The following is a 19,666-nucleotide window of genomic DNA, read 5'->3' as shown; positions in this document are numbered from 1 at the left end:
ACGTTTGGCAACTCAAACCTTCAGCTCCCTCCACAGATTTTCTATGGGATTAAGGTCTGGAGACTGGCTAGGCCACTCCAGGACCTTAATGTGCTTCTTCTTGAGCCACTCCTTTGTTGCCTTGGCCGTGTGTTTTGGGTCATTGTCATGCTGGAATACCCATCCACGACCCATTTTCAATGACCTGGCTGAGGGAAGGAGGTTCTTACCCAAGATTTGATGCGGTGAAGTTGTCCTGTCCCCTTAGTAGAAAAACACCCCCAAAGCATCATGTTTCACCTCCATGTTTGACGGTGGGGATGGTGTTCTTGGGGTCATAGGCAACATTCCTCCTCCTCCAAACACGGCGAGTTGAGTTGATGCCAAAGAGCTCGATTTTGGTCTGATCTGACCACAACACTTTCACCCAGTTCTCCTCTGAATCATTCAGATGTTCATTGGCAAACTTCAGACAGGCATGTATATGTGCTTTCTTGAGCAGGGGGACCTTGCGGGCGCTGCAGGATTTCAGTCCTTCACGGCGAAGTGTGTTACCAATTGTTTTCTTGGTGACTATGGTCCCAGCTGCCTTGAGATCATTGACAAGATCCTCCCGTGTAGTTCTGGGCTGATTCCTCACCATTCTCATGATCATTGCAACTCCACAAGGTGAGATCATGCATGGAGCCCCAGGCCGAGGGAGATTGACAGGTTTTTTGTGTTTCTTCCATTTGCGAATAATCGCACCAACTGTTGTCACCTTCTCACCAAGCTGCTTGGCAATGGTCTTGTAGCCCATTCCAGCCTTGTGTAGGTCTACAATCTTGTCCCTGACATCCTTGGAGAGCTCTTTGGTCTTGGCCATGGTGTAGAGTTTGGAATCTGATTGATTGATTGCTTCTGTGGACAGGTGTCTTTTATACAAGTAACAAACTGAGATTAGGAGCACTCCCTTTAAGAGTGTGTTCCTAATCTCAGTTGTTACCTGTATAAAAGACACCTGGGAGCCAGAAATCTTTCTGATTGAGAGGTGGTGAAATACTTATTTCTCACTTTAAAATGCAAATCAATTTATAACATTTTTGACATGCGTTTTTCTGGATTTTTTTGTTGTTATTCTGTCTCTCACTGTTCAAATAAACCTACCATTAAAATTATAGACTGATTATTTCTTTGTCAGTGTGCAAATGTACAAAATCAGCAGGGGATCAAATACTTTTTTCCCTCACTGTATATGTTATCCATGTGGTCGTTTATCCATGTCATCTATATGAGAGATTGTTCGTGAGGAGATTCCCTCTGCCCTCGACTTTATTATAACCGGTAAATGAATCATTGGGGGAGCTCACTGCTAAAGTGGATACCTATTCAATTAAAGTGGAAAGTCTGGAAAAGACAGCCAATGCGACAGAGGTGCGACTCTATGACCTGGAAACAGCACGAGCTAAATTGGAAGGGAAAATCAAACTCCTAAAAGAGAAAACGGAATCACTCGAAAATCATTCCTGTAAATTCAATGTGCGGATCACAGGACTTGAAACTGGTGTTGAAGCGGGAAAGCCAACTTCCTTTATGAGCAATATTTTCTATAAACTGTTCGGGCAGGAGAAGCTGGGTCCCATGCCGCTGATTAACTTTGTGCACCGCATGGGTCCTCTCCGGAACAGATCAGGTCTATGATTGTACGGATCCACAGCTTTGAAGTCAAGCTGCGAATTGTTCGCCTTGCAGCGGAATCTGGGAGTCTGACCTATGCAGGGAATAGGATCAGCATCTACCCAGACCTGATTGCCTAACTCAGCCTTTCTTAAAGTATGGGTCGCGGACCTGTTAATGGTGGGTTGCGACGTGTCAGAGTAAAAGTATAATTATTTCATTAATTACTGGAATTGATTTGGCCAAGTGCAACTGCGCTCTCTGCTTAGCAGCAGTCTCTGCTCAGTTTGGCAGCTGCGGGAGTGGGAGATGCCCATGTGCTTAGCGGTTTACCTGATCTTTTTTCAGCAGTTTTCTTTAAGATCACTCCGCGACCCACACGCTGCAGCACTGTCGTTCATCAACAGATGATGCGCTGTCAGCCACTGACTTGTCACCACCCGCCGTCATCAAATGGACTCATGCTAGCCACAAGTTCTGACTGACTCAATCATTATGAAGAGCAAATACAGCGCAGAGTTTCTCTATCTTTAATACATACTTTGTGAAATAACAAGGAATGCCCACAATATGTTTTGTGCGGGGAAGTGCTTAGTAATGAGTCTCTCAAAACGAACAAATTAATAGAACAACACGTCCTGACCAAACATCCACAGCATGACGGTAAACCCAGGGAGTTATTTCAGAACAGAGCAGAATGCGTCAGGAAACAATGCGTCGACAGTGGAAAAGTAAGTCAGCTAGCAAGGCATTGTTGTTATTTTATAACAGGTGTTGATAAGCAGAGTACTATCTCATAGTAGATGTGAGTTTCTCTTTCAAACATTCCCCTGGCCTTGTACACATCTAATAGCTAACGTTAGCAAAAGCAAGCTAGCGAGCTACTGATAGTGCAACCCTAAGTACCAGTACATATGAAGATTAAAAGTTGTCCTCTGTAGCTCAGCTGGTAGAGCACGGCGCTTGTAACGCCAAGGTAGTGGGTTCGATCCCCGGGACCACCCATACACAAAAAAAGTGTATGCACGCATGGCTGTAAGTCGCTTTGGATAAAAGCGTCTGCTAAATGGCGTATTATTATCACTCTTACTGTAGAAATTATTGTTGAAAACAAGTCTAGATTGGAACTGTTGCTGTTAAAATACAAGTAATAATTTGTATTCTGAACTGGAATAAACTGATTGAAGCAAGATGCTCACACAGTTCTAGGTGGCTCATCTACAGCAGGAAGCGGTCTCCTGCCTGCCTGAGAAAGCAGTAGATGTTCTGATCCAGTTTGGCACCACATACCTATGCGATTCAGGGTTCTCAACTCTGGCATACTTAAAAAAACAAGTACAGAAACAGTCTCAATGCTGAGCATGCCTCAGTGTTGCACGGTCAAAAACAGTCCAGAATAGACATGCTTGTTGAAAACTTCAACCAGCCACACACCTCTCATTAGGACTGTGTGTGTTCTATTATACATCTGTGTGACGTGATTAATCAGTTTATTCCAGTTCAGATTGAAAATTATTTATTTTATTTTAACAGCAACAGTTCCAACCTAGACAGATATGTAAGAGTGTTTTTAATGGGGAAAAATAAACATGAATAGATATTTATATGGGTATTTCATTTCATTGTTATTTGTCTATATTGCATTTGTTTTAGGCTGGCATAATTGCAATGAAATGTACCGATATTTAAGTATAGTTGCATGTTTTCATAAACTTGTGTCCCAGGAAAACACAGAATTTCTAATTTGGGTCCCAGGCTGAAAATGTATAAGAACCCCTGGCCTAAGTGCTAAAAAAGAGGGAGAGCTACAACGAGGTGAGATCCCAGCTACGCAAGCTGAACCTGAGATGCGGTTTCATCCACCTGACAAAACTCATCTTGACCATCTAGAACACAACACACACGTTTTCCAATGCCAAGGAAGCTCAAGACTTCTTTGAGAAGCACATCAAACCCAACACACAAGGGGACAAGCCGACAGATGGAACCCCATGACTGGCTCATTATTCAGGTATGCTATCCATGCACAATCATGCAGCCTAGCCCATGGCTATGATGCTGCCCTCAGCATAAGACAATGGATACCTTGTATGTTTGGGTACAAGGAACAATATTACTATTATTGCTGAGCATTGAACTTGTTATAATTACACTGACTGTACAAAACATTAGGAACACCTGCTCTTTCCATGACATAGACCGACCAGGTGAAAGCTATGATCCCTTATTGATGTAAATTCTTAAATAATCTTCAAATCTGTGTAGATGAAGGGTAGGACACAGGTTAAATTAGGATTTTTAAGCCCTTGAGACATGGATTGTGTATGTGTGCCATTTAGAGGGTGAATGGGCAAGACAAAATATTTAAGCACCTTTGAACGGGCTATGGTAATAGGTGCCAGGTGCACCTACTACCATGGCAACACTAGCTATTCTCTCGTGGAGTTTGAAAGGCCTTGATATTCCTATCAAGCATTCCAGCTGTCTTGATATTCTAGCAAGAAACCATATTGATATAGCAATTCTCCAAGAAACACACCTGCTCTAAATGGACACATAGAATAGAGAACCATTTGAACAAACTGGAGGCTTTTTCCATCGGCCCCAAACAAAACTAAGGGAGCAATCATAATGATACATAAGAAACTCTAAATTACCCTCCTTGGTAAAGGCGAAGACCAAGAAGGCAGAATCACTTTACTTATGGAAAGAAAATTGCCTCAATTAATGTGTATGCTCCAAATTCATATGATCTTACGTTTTTGGATTCTCTGAACAGCATATATTATTACAATATTATTGGGACAGACATGAATGCCATTCTGGACATGCGGGACAAATCTAATAAGACCAACTACAATCCACAGGCAACCAAGGCTGTCCAACATATATTCTCTGATTACAACCTCATTGATGCTCATAACACTAAAGCAAAAGAGTACACTTTCTATTCAAACAGGCACAAATCATTCTCCCGAATCGATTTTGTACTATTATGTACTCTATTTCCTTTAATCAAGAAAATAGAAATGTAACATATGAGCCTATCTGATCATCATGCTTATTACTGCCAGATACACATTTCCGAATCTCCTAAAAAGAGCCACAAGATGGTGCTATAAATGTTTCCTTACTACAAAACCCTACTCCCTGTGAACAATTTGAAACTGAATTGAGTGAATTCATATTGATTAACAAAAAATCAGTCGATGATCCTCATATTTTATGGGACACCATTAAAGGTTTTATTAAAAACAATGCAACTGCATCTTGGCTGAATAAATCACAATTAAAGAAGATATCAGAATGGGAAAAGTTGTTAATGACGTTAGAGTGTTCTCAACACACTTTTTTCAGACCAGGTAGCGACTACTCTCTTCAAAGTCAAGACAGAACAAAATCTATTGATAAGACGGGGAGCAGAATTTGCCATCCATTGAGTTAGACTCAACCATTACTTCCATGGCAATCGACCCAGTCACCTACAGGCTAACAAGCTTCGCAGTAATGATCAATTAGTATACCACCCTGCATCACACCAGCAGTGGAAAAAGTACCCAATTGTCATACTTGAGTAAAAGTAAAGATACCTTAATAGAAAATGACTCAAGTAAAAGAAAAAGTCACCCAGTAAAATACTACATGAGTAGTCTAAAAGTATTTGGTTTTAAATATATTTAAGTATCAAAAGTAAATGTAATTACTAAAATATACTTAAGTATCAAAAGTAAAAGTATAAATCATTTCAAACTCCTTATATTAAACAAACCACACGGCACCATTTTCTTGTTTTTTAAATGTATGGATTGCCAGGGCCACACTCTAACACTTGGACATAATTTACAAATGAAGCATTTGTGTTTAGTGAGTCCGCCAGACCAGAGGCAGTAGGGATGACCAGGGATGTTCTCTTGATAAATGCGTGAATTGGGCCATTTTCCTTTCCTGCTAAGCATTCAAAATGTAAGGCATACTTTTGGGTGTCAGGGAAAATGTATGGAGTAAAAAGTACATTGTTTTCTTTAGGAATTTAGTGAAGTAAAAGTAAAAGTTGGGCAAAATATAAATAGTAAAGTACAGATACCCCAAAATGCGACATAAGTAAAAATACTTTAAAGTACTACTTAAGTACTTTAGACCACTGCATCCCACCGCTGGCTTGCCTCTGAAGTTAAGCAAGGTTGGTCCTGGTCGGTCCCTGGATGGGAGACCAGACGCTGCTGGAAGAGGTGTTGGAGGGGCAGTAGGAGGCACTCTTTCCTCTGGTCTAAAGAGATATATCCCAATGCCCCAGGGCATTGCACTCCTCTTCTCTCAACTGAGGAAGCCGGCTTGCTGAGAGCCCAAATCTCTCTCCGTGAACTCAAAAGGGCATTAGAGAACATGAATAAAGGCAAATCACCTGGTTGTGATGGTATTCCTCCAGAGGCCTATAAAACATTTTGGAACCAATTAGGTCCACTGTTACTTGAAATGATTAAGATAGCCATTCACAAAGGTTAATTTGGAAGTGATGTAAATACAACACTAATTTTGCTTTTATTAAAAAAAGGTAAGGACGCCACCCAGTGCTCTCACTATCGGCCTTTATATTTGATAAACACAGATATTAAACTATTAAAAAAATATATGTTGTCCCGTCTCTAAACTTACTTACCCAAATTGTTACATCTTGACCAAAGCGGGTTTCTAAAAAACGATTATCTTCAGATAACCTCCGTCATCTATTACATATCTTACATGCTTCATCAGGAACCAAAGATCAGATCCTTGGGCAGATCTATCTCTCGACGCAGAATAAGCTGTTGATAGACTAGAATGGTCATATCTTTGGTTGGTTTTGGAACATATGGGACTTGGCTCCAATTTCATTCATATGATTAAAATACTATATGCCAATCCCTCAGCCATAGTAATAACATGGAAAATTGCCTACCCTGGAAGCCTGTGTTTCAGACATAAGGAAGTGGATGGCGGCACATCTTACTTTTAAACTCAGACAAAACAGAGATGCTAGTTCTTGGTCCCAAGAAACAAAGAGATCTTCTGTTGGATCTGACAATTAATCTTGATGGTTGTACAATCGTCCCAAAAAAAACTGAAGGACCTCTGCTTTACTCTGGACCCAGATCTCTCTTTTGACGAACATATCAATAATATTTCTAGGACAGCTTTTTTCCATCTTCGTAACATTGCAAAAATCAGAAACCAAAAATGATGCAGAAAAGCTAATCCATGCTTTTGTCACTTCTAGATTAGACTACTGCAATGCTCTACTATCTGGCTACCTGGATAAAGCACTAAATAAACTTCAGTTAGTGCTAAATACAGCTGCTAGAATCTTGACTAGAACCCTAAAATGTGATCATATTACTCCAGTGCTAGCCTGGCTTCCTGTTAAGGCTAGGGCTGATTTCAAGGTTTTACTGCTAACTTACAAAGCATTACATGGGTTTGCTCCTATCTATCTCTCCGATTTGGTCCTGCCGTACATACATACACGTATGCTACGGTCACAAGACGCAGGCCTCCTTATTGTCCCTAGAATTTCTAAGCAAACAGCTGGAGGCAGGGCTTTCTCCTATAGAGCTCAATGTTTATGGAATGGTCTGCCTATCCATGTGAGAGACGCAGACTCGGTCTCAACCTTTAAGTCTTTACTGAAGACTCATCTCTTCGGTAGGTCCTATGATTGAGTGAAGTCTGGCCCAGGGGTGCGAAGGTGAACGGAAAGGCACTGGAGCGACAAACCGCCCTTGCTGTCTCTGCCTGGCCGGTTCCTGTCTCTCCATTGGGATTCTCTGCCTCTGACCCTATTACGGGGGCTGAGTCGCTGGCTTACTGGTCCTTTCCATGCCGTCCCTAGGAGGGGTGCATCACTTGAGTGGGTTGAGTCACTGACGTGATCTTCCTGTTCGGTTTGTTGCTCCCTCGGGCTCGTGCAGTGGAGGAGATCTTCGTGGGCTATACTCAGCCTTGTCTCAGGGTAGTAGGTTGGTGGTCTGTTGATATTCCTCTGGTGGTGTGGGGGCTGTGCTTTGGCAAAGTGGGTGGGGTTATATCCTGCCTGGTTGGCCCTGTCTGGGGGTTTAGTCGGACGGGGCCACAGTGTCTCCCGACCCCCCTGTCTCAGCCTCCAGTATCTATGCTGCAATAGTCTATGTGCTGGGGGGCTAGGGTCAGTCTGTTATATCTGGTGTTATTCTCCTGTCTTATCCGGTGTCCTGTGTGAATTTAAGTATGCTCCCTCTAATTCTCCCTCTCTCCCCGGAGGACCTGAGCCCTAGGACCATGCCTCAGGACTACCTGGCCTGATGACTCCCTGGCCTGATAACTCCTTACTGTCCCCAGTCCACCTGGTTGTGCTGCTGCTTCAGTTTCCACTCTTCTGCCTGTGGCTATGGAACCCTGACCTGTTCACCAGACGTGCTACCTTGTCCCAGACCTGCTGTTTTCAACTCTCTCTCTCTACCGCACCTGCTATTTCAACCTCTAAATGCCCAGCAATGAAAAGCCAAGTGACATTCACTCCTGATGTACTGACCTGTTGCAACCTCTACAACCACTGTGATTATTATTTGACCATGCTGGTCATCTTCTGGAAGGTTCTCTGCTGGTCATCTTCTGGAAGGTTCTCCCATCTCCACAGAGGAACTCTAGAGCTCTGTCAGAGTGACCATCGGGTTCTTGGTCACCTCCTGACCAAGACCCTTCTCCCCTGATTGCTCAGTTTGGCCGGGTGGCCATCTCTAGGAAGAGTTTTGGTGGTTCCAAACTTCTTCCATTTAAGAATGATGGAGGCCACTGTGTTCTTGGGGACCTTCAATGCTGCAGACATGTTTTGGTGCCCTTCCCCAGATCTGTGCCGCGACACAATCCTGTCTCGGAGCTCTACGGACAATTCCTTCGACCTCATGGCTTGGTTTTTTAATGCACTGTCAACTGTGGGACCTTACATAGACAGATGTGTGCCTTTCCAATAATTTCCAATCAATTGAATTTACCACAGGTGGACTCCAATCAAGTTGTAGAAACATCTCAAGGAAACAGGATGCACCTGAGCTCAATTTCGAGTTTCAAAACAAAAGGTCTGAATATTTATGTAAATAAGGAATTTGTTTTTTATTTGTAATACATTTGCAAACATTTCAAAAAACCTGTTTTCGCTTTGTCATTATGGGGTATTGTGTGTAGATTGCTGAGGAACTTTTTTATTTTAATCCATTTTAGAATAAGGCTGTAACGTAACAAAATGTGGAAAAAGTCAAGGGGTCTGAATACTTTCCGAAGGCACTGTAAACTTTTAAGCTCATATTCTTAGCTAGCCATTACAAAACCTGCACAGCCCTTTAACTGGAATATAATATGGAAAAATCTGACCTTGGCATCCCACATTCGGAACCATGGATGGAGACGTTGGCTGGGTATTATCACTGAATCGTGAATAATGATGAGTATAGACGCACAAATATCATACCCCCCAAAAATGCTAACCTCCCCTGTTATTGTAATGGTGAGATGTTAGCATGTCTTGGGGGTATGATATTTGTGCATCTGTAACTTTCGCACTCATCATTATTCTCAATTAATTCAGGACTATCTGTATTCATGGTAGCATCTACATAAATGTAGAAGTGTTAAGAAACATATTCTATTCTTATTTACAATAAAAGTCACTCCAAAATTACACAACACATGATTTACTATTACATTTCTATTTGGCACAAAATAATAGGAAAAACACAACCAAAACAAACAGCAAATGCATCCAACAAGTTTGTAGAGTCACAAGCTTGATGTAATCATTGCGTGCTAGGAATATGGGACCAAATACTAAACTTTTGACTACTTTAATACACATAAGTGAATTTGTCCCAATACTTTTGGTACCCTAAAATGGGGGGACTATGTACAAAAAGTGCTGTAATTTCTAAACAGTTCACCCGATATGGATGAAAATACCCCAAAATTAAAGCTGACAGTCTGTACTTTTACCTCATAGTCATTGTATCATTTCAAATCCAAAGTGCTGGAGTACAGAGCCAAAACAACCAAACATTTGTCACTGTCCCAATATCTCTAGCTGAAACAGACAGATTTTGATAGGGGATTTTTTTATTGTGCTAATTAGATTTATGCGCGGCCATCGACTCTAGCCAGGCAAACTCAATCAAGCACAGATATATATATATATATATATTTCAAATAGTATTTGAACACAGGTCTGCAAAGCACAGAGAGCCAGAGATCTCATTCAGTTTTTCACTGAGCCCTGCTCTGAACATTGTGACCGGGTGTTGAGTCAGACATGAAAATTAAAATACTGCAGTGACATAGCCCATAACAGTCACAGTTTGAGGAGCACTGCGTGCTTCTGACCACAAGATGGCAGCGTGGTGTTATTATCATTCTACAAACCACTCCAAAAGATAACTGATTCTGCCTGAATGCATCAGTGATTCTCTCTGTCTAATGTGTTTGGATGGGCTTATTTGAGAGTACAAGCATACCCCGTTAGTGTTCATGCATGTGTTTGCATTTGCTTGTGTCTGTGCCTGCATGCGTGTTTGAGTAAGTGTGTGTTTCCAGTATACAGTATATGTCCCAGTATCTACATACCTCTGCCTCCCCAGTGCTGTTGCTGTGAGTCTCCCCCCGGGTGCTGCTACCACTGCTAGCATCCCTGGCTCGGGGGGGCTTCCAAGTCCGCTCCTGGGTGGCGCGGTTGAAGTAGTAGTGTCTGCCGTTCTGGTCCTTGGAATGGAAGTTAATAGAAAATCTTGAATTGTCCATTAAAATATTTCCTAAAATGGACATTTGTCTTCAGCTCATGGTTAAAAGCAGTAAAATGACAAACAAACATAGGCCAGGCAACACGATATAGGTTGCATCCCAAATGGCACCCTATTCCCTATATAGATGGGCAACTGTGAAAAGTAGTGCATTAAATAGGGGTACCATTTGGGAGGCATCTTAGATGATACGTAAGTTGCAATACATGACACAGTGACAGTACAGACCTTGTGGGTCTCCCAGTCCCCCAGGACATGCAGTGGGGAGCTGGAGGGGGCGGGGGGTAGGCTGGACCCAGAGATCTTCAGCTCCTGAAGGTTAGAGTAGACAGGAGACTCAGGTCTACCACCCTGACCCGATGGAGAGACAGTCTGGAGCAGAGGGAAAGAGCGAGAGAGGTGTTGTGAAATACATTAATGGCTTGTTTAATAGAGACAGTGGAGGAGACATGGAGGAGACATGGGGGAGATTGGAGAGGGAGTGGAAGAACGAACTTCCCCAAACAATCCAGTGACAGCAAGTGAAGGAAAGATCCCCCTATTGCATACAGCTGACCTTTGTTATGGTGAGGCCTTTATAGAAAGGGCCAGGGGTCTCATTTATCAATACTTTTCCGAGACTGAAATAGAGGTGCTTTGGCAACTCGAACCTTCAGCTCCCTCCACAGATTTTCTAATGGGATTAAGGTCTGGAGACTGGCTAGGCCACTCCAGGACCTTAATGTGCTTCTTCTTGAGCCACTCCTTTGTTGCCTTGGCCGTGTGTTTTGGGTCATTGTCATGCTGGAATACCCAAGATTTGACGGTACATGGCCCTGTCCATCAATCAATCAATCAATCAATTTTATTTTATATAGCCCTTCTTACATCAGCTAATATCTCGAAGTGCTTTACAGAAACCCAGCCTAAAACCCCAAACAGCTAGTAATGCAGGTGTAGAAGCACGGTGGCTAGGAAAAACTCCCTAGAAAGGCCAAAACCTAGGAAGAAACCTAGAGAGGAACCAGGCTATGAGGGGTGGCCAGTCCTCTTCTGGCTGTGCCGGGTGGAGATTATAACAGAACCATGCCAAGATGTTCAAAAATGTTCATAAGTGACAAGCATGGTCAAATAATAATCAGGAATAAATCTCAGTTGGCTTTTCATAGCCGATCATTAAGAGTTGAAAACAGCAGGTCTGGGACAGGTAGGGGTTCCATAACCGCAGGCAGAACAGTTGAAACTGGAATAGCAGCAAGGCCAGGCGGACTGGGGACAGCAAGGAGTCACCACGGCCGGTAGTCCCGACGTATGGTCCTAGGGCTCAGGTCTCTCAGTTGGCTTTTCATAGCCGATCATTAAGAGTTGAAAACAGCAGGTCTGGGACAGGTAGGGGGTTTCGTAACCGCAGGCAGAACAGTTGAAACTGGAATAGCAGCAAGGCCAGGCGGACTGGGGACAGCAAGGTGTCAGCATGCCCGGTAGTCCTGACGTATGGTCCTAGGGCTCAGGTTCTCAGAGAGAAAGAGAGAATGAGAGAATTAGAGAGAGCATACTTACATTCACACAGGACACTGGATAAGACAGGAGAAGTACTCCAGGTATAACCAACTAACCCCAGCCCCCCGACACATAAACTACTGCAGCATAAATACTGGAGGCTGAGACAGGAGCGGTCCGGAGACACTGTGGCCCCATCCGAAGAAACCCCGGACAGGGCCAAACAGGAAGGATATAACCCCACCCACTCTGCCAAAGCACAGCCCCCGCACCACCAGAGGGATATCCTCAACCACCAACTTACAATCCTGAGACAAGGCCGAGTACATAGCCCACAGAGGTCTCCACCACAGCACAAACCAAGGGGGGCGCCAACCCAGACAGGAAGATCACGTCAGTAACTCAACCCACTCAAGTGACGCACCCCCTCCTAGGGACGGCATGAAAGAGCACCAGCAAGCCAGTGACTCAGCCCCTGTAACAGGGTTAGAGGCAGAGAACCCCAGTGGAGAGAGGGGAACCGGCCTGGCAGAGACAGCAAGGGCTGTTCGTTGCTCCAGAGCCTTTCCGTTCACCTTCACACTCCTGGGCCAGACTATACTCAATCATATGACCTACTGAAGAGATAAGTCTTCAGTAAAGACTTAAAGGTTGAGACCGAGTCTGCGTCTCTCACATGGGTAGGCAAACTGTTCCATAAAAATGGAGATCTATAGGAGAAAGCCCTGCCTCCCGCTGTTTGCTTAGAAATTCTAGGGACAATTAGGAGGCCTGCGTCTTGTGACCGTAGCGACGTACTGGTGTATGTACGGCAGGACCAACTCGGAAAGATAGGTAGGAGCAAGCCCATGTAACGCTTTATAGGTTAACAGTAAAACCTTGAAATCAGCCCTTGCCTTAACAGGAAGCCAGTGTAGGGGAAGCTAGCACTGGAGTAATATGATCAAATTTCTTGGTTCTAGTCAGGATTCTAGCAGCCGTATTTAGCACTAACTGAAGTTTATTTAGTGCTTTATCCGGGTAGCCGGAAAGTAGAGCATTGCAGTAGTCTAACCTAGAAGTAACAAATGCATGGATTAATTTTTCTGCATCATTTTTGGACAGAAAATTTCTGATTTTTGCAATGTTACGTAGATGGAAAAAAGCTGTCCTTGAAACAGTCTTGATATGTTCGTCAAAAGAGAGATCAGGGTCAAGAGTAACGCCGAGGTCCTTCACAGTTTTATTTGAGACGACTTTACAACCATCAAGATGAATTGTCAGATTTAACAGAAGATCTCTTTGTTTCTTGGGACCTAGAACAAGCATCTCTGTTTTGTCCGAGTTTAAAAGTAGAAAGTTTTCAGCCATCCACTTCCTTATGTCTGAAACACAGGCTTCTAGCGAGGGCAATTTTGGGGCTTCACCATGTTTCATTGAAATGTACAGCTGTGTGTCATCCGCATAGCAGTGAAAGTTAACATTATGTTTTCGAATAACATCCCCAAGAGGTAAAATATATAGTGAAAACAATAGTGGTCCTAAAACGGAACCTTGAGGAACACCGAAATGTACAGTTGATTTGTCGGAGGACAGACCATTCACAGAGACAAACTGATATCTTTCCGACAGGTAAGATCTAAACCAGGCCAGAACTTGTCCGTGTAGACCAATTTGGGTTTCCAGTCTCTCCAAAAGAATGTGGTGATCGATAGTGTCAAAGGCAGCACTAAGGTCTAGTAGCACGAGGACAGATGCAGAGCCTCGGTCTGACGCCATTAAAAGGTCATTTACCACCTTCACAAGTGCAGTCTCAGTGCTATGATGGGGTCTAAAACCAGACTGAAGCATTTCGTATACATTGTTTGTCTTCAGAAAGGCAGTGAGTTGCTGCGCAACAGCTTTTTCTAAAATTTTTGAGAGGAATGGAAGATTCGATATAGGCCGATAGTTTTTTATATTTTCCGGGTCAAGGTTTGGCTTTTTCAAGAGAGGCTTTATCACTGCCACTTTTAGTGAGTTTGGTACACATCCGGTGGATAGAGAGCTGTTTATTATGTTCAACATAGGAGGGCCAAGCACAGGAAGCAGCTCCTTCAGCAGTTTAGTAGGAATAGGATCCAGTATGCAGCTTGAAGGTTTAGAGGCCATGATTATTTTCATCATTGTGTCAAGAGATATAGTACTAAAACACTTAAGTGTCTCTCCCGATCCCAGGCCCTCGCAGAGCTGTGCAGATCCAGGACAGCTAAGCCCTGGAGGAATACGCAGATTCAAAGAGGAGTCCGTAATTTGCTTTCTAATGGTCATGATCTTTTCCTCAAAGAAGTTCATGAATTTATTACTGCTGAAGTGAAAGCCATCCTCTCTTGGGAATGCTGCTTTTTAGTTAGCTTTGCAACAGTATCAAAAAGAAATTTTGGATTGTTCTTATTTTCCTCGATTAAGTTGGAAAAGTAGGATGATCGAGCAGCAGTGAGGGCTCTTCGGTACTGCATGGTACTGTCTTTCCAAGCTAGTCGGAAGACTTCCAGTTTGGTGTGGCGCCATTTCCGTTCCAATTTCCTGGAAGCTTGCTTCAAAGCTCGGGTATTTTCTGTATACCAGGGAGCTAGTTTCTTATGACAAATGTTTTTCGTTTTTAGGGGTGCAACTGCATCTAGGGTATTGCGCAAGGTTAAATTGAGTTCCTCAGTTAAGTGGTTAACTGATTTTTGTCCTCTGACGTCCTTGGGTAGGCAGAAGGAGTCTGGAAGGGCATCAAGGAATTTTTGTGTTGTCTGAGAATTTATAGCACGACTTTTGATGCTCCTTGGTTGGGATCTGAGCAGATTATTTGTTGCGATTGCAAACGTAATAAAATGGTGGTCCGATAGTCCAGGATTTTGTGGAAAAACATTAAGATCTACAACATTTATTCCATGGGACAAAACTAGGTCCAGAGTATGACTGTGGCAGTGAGTAGGTCCAGAGACATGTTGGACAAAACCCACTGAGTCGATGATGGCTCCGAAAGACTTTTGGAGTGGGTCTGTGGACTTCTCCATGTGAATATTAAAATCACCAAAAATTAGAATATGATCTGCTATGACTACAAGGTCTGATAGGAATTCAGGAAACTCAGAGAGGAACGCTGTATATGGCCCAGGAGGCCTGTAAACAGTAGCTATAAAAAGTGATTGAGTAGGCTGCATAGATTTCATGACTAGAAGCTGAAAAGACGAAAACGCCATTTTTTTTTTGTAAATTGAAATTTGCTATCGTAAATGTTAGCAACACCTCCGCCTTTGCGGGATGCACGGGAATATGGTCACTAGTGTAACCAGGAGGTGAGGCCTCATTTAACACTGCAAATTCATCAGGCTTAAGCCATGTTTCAGTCAGGCCAATCACATCAAGATTATGATCAGTGATTAGTTCATTGACTATGACTGCCTTTGAAGTGAGGGATCTAACATTAAGTAACCCTATTTTGAGATGTGAGGTATCACGATCTCTTTCAATAATGGCAGGAATGGAGGAGGTCTTTATCCTAATAAGATTGCTAAGGTGAACACCGCCATGTTTAGTTTTGCCCAACCTAGGTCGAGGCACAGACACAGTCTCAATGGGTATGGCTGAGCTGACTACACTGACTGTGCTATTGGCAGACTCCACTAAGCTGGCAGGTTGGCTAACAGCCTGCTGCCTGGCCTGCACCCTATTTCACTGTGGGGCTAGAGGAGTTAGAGCCCTATCTATGTTGGTAGATAAGATGAGAGCACCCCCTCCAGCTAGGATGGAGTCCGTCCCTCATCAGCAGGTCAGGCTTGGTCCTGTTTGTGGGTGAGTCCCAGAAAGAGGGCCAATTATCTACAAATTCTATCTTTTGGGAGGGGCAGAAAACAGTTTTCAACCAGCGATTGAGTGCTGAGACTCTGCTGTAGAGCTCGGTCACTCCCCCTAACTGGGAGGGGCCAGAGACAATTACTCGATGCCGACACATCTTTCTAGCTAATTTACACGCTGAAGCTATGTTGCACTTGGTGACCTCTGACTGTTTCATCCTAACATCGTTGGTGCCGACGTGGATAACAATATCTCTATACTCTCTACACTCGCCAGTTTTAGCTTTAGCCAGCACCATCTTTAGATTAGCCTTAACGTCGGTAGCCCTGCCCCCTGGTAAACAGTGTATGATCGCTGGGTGATTCGTTTTAAGTCTAATACTGCGGGTAATGGAGTCGCCAATGACTAGGGTTTTCAATTTGTCAGAGCTAATGGTGGGAGCCTTCGGCATCTCAGACCCCGTAACGGGAGGAGTAGAGACAAGAGAAGACTCAGACTCAGACTCCGACTCGCTACATAATGGGGAAAACCGTTGAAAGTTTCTGTCGGCTGAATGAGCGACACCGGTTGATCATTCCAACAGTATTTCCTCCAGAAGCCATGAGAAAGTTGTCCGGCTGCGGGGACTGTGCGGGGGATTTATACTAACGTTACTATCTGTACTTACTGGTGGCACAGACGCTGTTTCTTCCTTTCCCTACACTGAAATTACCCTTGCCTAACGATTGCGTCTGAAGCTGGGCTTGTAGCACAGCTATTCTCGCCGTAAGGCGATCGTTCTCCTGTATATTATGAGTACAGCGACTGCAATTAGAAGACATCATGTTAATGTTACTACTTAGCTTCGGCTGTTGAAGATGTTGACGAACCATGTCCAGATAAAGCGTCCGGAGTGAAAAAGTTGAATGAGGGAAAAAAGTTGCGATGGAAAAAAGGAAAAATAAAGTAAAGTTGGCAGCAAAAACGCACAGGAAAATGACTCTTCTGTCTCGGGATAAAACGTCCGGGGTGAAAAAGTTTAACGAAAAAGATGAGTGAGGACAAAACTAAAAGTTGGTAAATTTGTTGAACACAGAGATTGATTAAACGCTTATTAAAAGTAAACGTGAATAGTTTGGCAGGTAGCCAAGTAGCAGCAAACAGCACAGCAGCACGGAGACAATGCGGAAGCGAGAAACAAGAGGGCGTCAACTTACTAACCAATCCATCGTCCCTTTGATGCGGTGAAGTTGTCCTGTCCCCTTAGCAGAAAAACACCCCCAAAGCATAATGTTTCCACCTCCATGTTTGACTGTGGGGATGGTGTTCTTGGGGTCATAGGCAGCATTCCTCCTCCTCCAAACACGGCGAGTTGAGTTGATGACAAAGAGCTCGATTTTGGTCTCATCTGACCACAACACTTTCACCCAGTTCTCCTCTGAATCATTCAGATGTTAATTTGCAAACTTCAGACGGCCCTGTATATGTGCTTTCTTGAGCAGGGGGACCTTGCGGGCGCTGCAGGATTTCAGTCCTTCACGGCGTAGTGTGTTACCAATTGTTTTCTTGGTGACTATGGTCCCAGCTGCCTTGAGATCATTGACAAGATCCTCCCTTGTAGTTCTGGGCTGATTCCTCACCGTTCTCATGATCATTGCAACTCCACGAGGTAAGTTCTTGCATGGAGCCCCAGGCTGAGGGAGTTATTTTGTGTTTCTTCCATTTGCAAATAATCGCACCAACTGTTGTCACCTTCTCACCAAGCTGCTTGGCGATGGTCTTGTAGCCCATTCCAGCCTTGTGTAGGTCTACAATCTTGTCCCTAACATCCTTGGAGAGCTCTTTGGTCTTGGCCATGGTGGAGAGTTTGGAATCTGATTGATTGATTGCTTCTGTGGACAGGTGTCTTTTATACAGGTAACAAGCTGAGATTAGGAGCACTCCCTTTAAGAGTGTGCTCCTAATCTCAGCTCGTTACCTGTATAAAAGACTCCTGGGAGCCAGAAATCTTTCTGATTGAGAGGGGGTCAAATACTTATTTCCCTCATTAAAATGCAAATCAATTTATAATATTTTTGACATGCGTTTTTCTGGATTTATTTGTTGTTATTCTGTTGTTATTGTTATAAACCTACCATTAAAATTATAGACTGATCATTTCTTTGTAAGTGGGCAAATGTACAAAATCAGCAGGGGATCAAATACTTTTTTCCCTCACTGTATGTTGCATGTATTCACTATGAAAATAGAATAAATCTAAGAATGATTTAATTATTACACTCACAATTTCAACATAGAGTGGTTCTTCCTTTAAAAGTTGCTTCATACTGCAACACAGCTTGCAGGGTGCCGCAGAATTCTATAGCACGTTATTTAACTGTCAGCCATTGTTGCCATTAATGCTAGTTAGTGCTAGTTTGATCACCAGAAGGCATCTTTTAGAAGCTAAGTTATTGAAATGACAGGCCTAAGAGTCCTGTTTACTGTAGCTGTTTTAGCGTAACTTACTTATTCGCAAAGCATACAAGTCCTCCATGTCTTTAAATACAGACAAGCATTTTAGTTATAAAACAAAATAACAAAGGGAGCCTTGAATAATTAAACAATGAATAAACCGCAACGTCGGATATAGCGATTAAATTCAGGAATGCATTTGACTGTTTTTAATATTGGCTGTACTAGAGACTTTATAACTTTTTTTGTTAGAACAGAGTATATGGGATTGATTTAGAGAAATTCTGCTTAATTAATTTGCTTAATATTATGGTGTTTCTATTCCAAGAAAATACGAAAATGCATTTTACAGTAGCCTATGTAAGCCTCAGGGTTTCCTTAAGGAAAATATGGCGCTGTACAACGTGACGGTTGGGAGTAGGCCTACTGTAGGCTACTAAGTGACTGCGTTGGGAGTAGGCCTACTGTAGGCTACTAAGTGACTGCGTTGGGAGTAGGCCTACTGTAGGCTACTAAGTGACTGCGTTGGGAGTAGGCCTACTGTAGGCTACTAAGTGACTGCGTTGGGAGTAGGCCTACTGTAGGCTACTAAGTGACTGCGTTGGGAGTAGGCCTACTGTAGGCTACTAAGTGACTGCGTTGGGAGTAGGCCTACTGTAGGCTACTAAGTGACTGCGTTGGGAGTAGGCCTACTGTAGGCTACTAAGTGACTGCGTTGGGAGTAGGCCTACTGTAGGCTACTAAGTGACTGCGTTGGGAGTAGGCCTACTGTAGGCTACTAAGTGACTGCGTTGGGGAGTAGGCCTACTGTAGGCTACTAAGTGACATGCGTTAGTAGTAGGCCACTGTAGGCTACTAAGTGACTGCGTTGGGAGTAGGCCTACTGTAGGCTACTAAGTGACTGCGTTGGGAGTAGGCCTACTGTAGGCTACTAAGTGACTGCGTTGGTAGTAGGCCTACTGTAGGCTACTAAGTGACTGCGTTGGTAGTAGGCCTACTGTAGGCTACTAAGTGACTGCGTTGGTAGTAGGCCTACTGTAGGCTACTAAGTGACTTCCAGTGAAGGGCAAAATAATCCTAACATTTCCACACCCTAATTGTAGGCTAACCAATACCCAAACAGAGATTCAGTGAAAATAAAAATTTGATTGATTTATTAAGACCAGTCCCCATGCTTGTCTCAAAGCAGCGCGAGAAACGGTGCTGAAATAGTTGACCACACGCGGGCAGGCTATTGAGATAGGAGCCTTGAATAATTAAATCATGAATAAACCGCAACATGTCGGCTAAAGCAACTGAATTCAGGAATTAATTTAAATATGTGAAAGCTTTTATTTTATTTATTTATCTGTGATTAGTAGCAGAGGCTTCATGGCTTCACATCAGCCAAAAACACAGCATCTACCGTGATATAAATATATTATTGAATTTGATTTTTTTTTACAAACTATTTCAAAATCCATATGTTTATTACGCTACTGTGCAGTGTCTTTAAATACAATGCTCCTCCTACCCTCCAT

The 19,666-nt window shown here is 43.2% G+C and overlaps 1 protein-coding gene across 4 annotated transcripts in view; it reads right to left on the bottom strand.

The window, feature by feature from the left end:
• The window catches only part of LOC121581294 (rho GTPase-activating protein 12-like), a 132,297-nt gene that overhangs the window by 20,020 nt on the left and 92,611 nt on the right, over positions 1-19,666 (bottom strand). For all 4 annotated transcript variants that reach the window (XM_045224739.1, XM_045224740.1, XM_045224741.1 and 1 more), the window contains exons 3-4: positions 10,656-10,799; positions 10,255-10,389 (exon numbers count right to left, since the gene is read on the bottom strand). In XM_045224739.1, the coding sequence (XP_045080674.1) occupies positions 10,255-10,389; positions 10,656-10,799 (279 nt within the window). The remainder of the gene's footprint in view (positions 1-10,254; positions 10,390-10,655; positions 10,800-19,666) is intronic.

The sequence above is a fragment of the Coregonus clupeaformis genome, chromosome 14 (genome assembly GCF_020615455.1).
Source record: "Coregonus clupeaformis isolate EN_2021a chromosome 14, ASM2061545v1, whole genome shotgun sequence".
Taxonomy (NCBI): Eukaryota; Metazoa; Chordata; class Actinopteri; order Salmoniformes; family Salmonidae; genus Coregonus; species Coregonus clupeaformis.
Note: the sequence above shows the minus strand (reverse complement) of the source record. Positions and strands in the feature narration are given on the sequence as shown.